The 2,282-nt window shown below is 32.4% G+C and overlaps 1 protein-coding gene across 1 annotated transcript; it reads left to right on the top strand.

The window, feature by feature from the left end:
- Positions 1 to 762: 762 nt before the first annotated feature.
- LOC113548667 lies at positions 763 to 2,054 on the top strand. The gene is made up of 2 exons (XM_026949666.1): positions 763 to 870; positions 1,555 to 2,054. The coding sequence occupies exons 1-2, from the start codon at positions 859 to 861 to the stop codon at positions 1,912 to 1,914; spliced, it is 372 nt and encodes a 123-aa protein (XP_026805467.1). The 5' UTR covers positions 763 to 858; the 3' UTR covers positions 1,915 to 2,054.
- Positions 2,055 to 2,282: the final 228 nt, after the last annotated feature.

Genomic DNA, 2,282 nt, shown 5'->3' with positions numbered 1-2,282 from the left:
TACTGGAATCGATTTACTTTTATGTCAAAAAAATATTGTTAATAGTTTTCTATAGAGGTGTTAGCTGTCCATAATATTTGTTTTAGCCTAGTAGTGTAGTCGTGTGTCTATCACATTTATATCTTTTGGATATAAATCTTTGGGTAATCCACTTGTCCACCAAAATCCACCTCTCCGTTTACCACAAATACTAAAATATCAGAAATTCAGAACAAAATCCTTATCCATTCTGAGATAAAAAATTTATAAAATTCTCTATATTTAATAATTTATATATTATATAAAATAATTTTAACAAGAGTATCTATTTGTTTATAATAATATTTGATTTACTACATACTATAAATTATAACTTGAACACATCCATAAACTCGAATCATATGATTGATACAACGTTAGGTAAATAAATGAAACAAGAATATAATAATATAGTCAAAAATTATCATTTTACAGATTTAAAACAACAAAAATTATATGTATTGCATTTTCAACTAATAACTAGCTAGACACAAACCTTACTTCTATGATATTTCGAAATAGTGTAGTCGGCCAACATGTTGCGAGCGCAAAACGCATTGTAAACGAGTGTGACAGTTTAAAAGATATAATTTCAATTATACTATGTAACATTATATGATTATGGTTAGTTAATATTTTGGCACCGATGTCCGTTTTGTAATTGGATATGAATATTGTATGCAAAATGTTAATTGGGCGTCTCTAGGCCAAACGGATGGTATAAAACGGACCTTCCGACCAGTGGTCAGTATCAGTCTTCTGTCTGTCTTCAGTCGTACATCTGCACATCCATATTATATTTGAAAGACATTCACAAGTCAACCTACCAACGAAATCATCATGCAATTCCAAGTAAGTCTAAAGACTCTAAAGCTATATTTTAAACATATAAGTAATTGACACGAATTTTACATCGGTAGAATTTATTGTAAATTCGCTATACACGTCCAAACACTATATGTAAGTACATGTATATTATCTTATATACATGAAGAGCAGAGTGTATCAACATATGTATGATTTATTTTCATTATAATTTTTGTATAATATTTTCTTGATAATAGCCTGTATATGTAACATATATATACATATAGGTATGTCATATATATATATATATAGAGAGAGAGGATCTTAATGATAAATTTATCAAAATTTCGTATATCTAATATTATTTGCTTGAAACGATATTTTCAATCATCGTTTTAATATTAAATACATTATACAGCCGTTGATTTTATAATATACTATAAAAACAATGATAAATACAGCCTTTGCGTGGTATATTCGAGTAGGTCAATAACCACGGTACACAGCTAAAAATAATCTTTCTGTTCTTCACCTAATAATATTATATATTTTAGTATAACTATTAAACATTAACGTAAAAATTCCCAAACATTCAAATTTCTATAATTTATAACTGATGGAAAACGGAAAGTTCGTGTTTTTGACAGAATCCGAGGACGTCCACTAAGCGGCTTCTTGATTTAATAACCTAACCAATATAAATATTATACGTTTATCATTTGCCTGCAGGTATCATTCGCTCTACTCGCCATGGCCGTGTGCTTCGTCGCCGCCGAAACCAAGACACCGTCATCAGCTCAATCAAACACTGACCGAAGCAAACGAGGAGTGATCGTCCCACTGGCCGCCTCACCTTATGTATCCGCAACATACGCCGCCGCCTCACCTTACGTCGCCGCATCTCCTTACGTGGCCGCATCGCCTTACGTGGCTGCGTCGCCTTACGTGGCCGCCCGGTACGCAGCCACCCCTTATGCCGCCGCCGCCCCATATGCTGCAGTGGCTTCGCCGTACGTCTCTGCTTACTCCGCCTACCCGTACGTGGCCAAGACTTTGAGTTCCCCGTACACAGCTGCTTACTACGTATAAAAGAAAACCTACAGGTCGGCCCCCAAAATCTATTTAATGCTACTAACTTCAATCGACTTTGATATAAGTCGAGGACTTATTGTTCAATTTATTTATAGTAATATAATACTGTATGATATTCTATAAAACTTTTTAAAAAATTAATGAAAAAATATTTTAATTTACTCGAAATTGTTGTATGTTTTTTCGAAATGTGAATAAAAATTCAATTTATCAAACAATTGTTTTGGTTTATTTATTGTTTTTCTATTCACTGGTCTGCAAAGGATAAAATAGCTATAATATGTAATATGAAAACATTGAATAATCCTAGTGGCGTACCCATGTAAAAATCACAACATAATACAATATAGAGTGTATACTAAACT

The sequence above is a fragment of the Rhopalosiphum maidis genome, chromosome 4 (assembly GCF_003676215.2).
Source record: "Rhopalosiphum maidis isolate BTI-1 chromosome 4, ASM367621v3, whole genome shotgun sequence".
In the NCBI taxonomy this organism is placed as follows: Eukaryota; Metazoa; Arthropoda; class Insecta; order Hemiptera; family Aphididae; genus Rhopalosiphum; species Rhopalosiphum maidis.
This window is presented reverse-complemented; position numbering and strand designations above follow the sequence as displayed.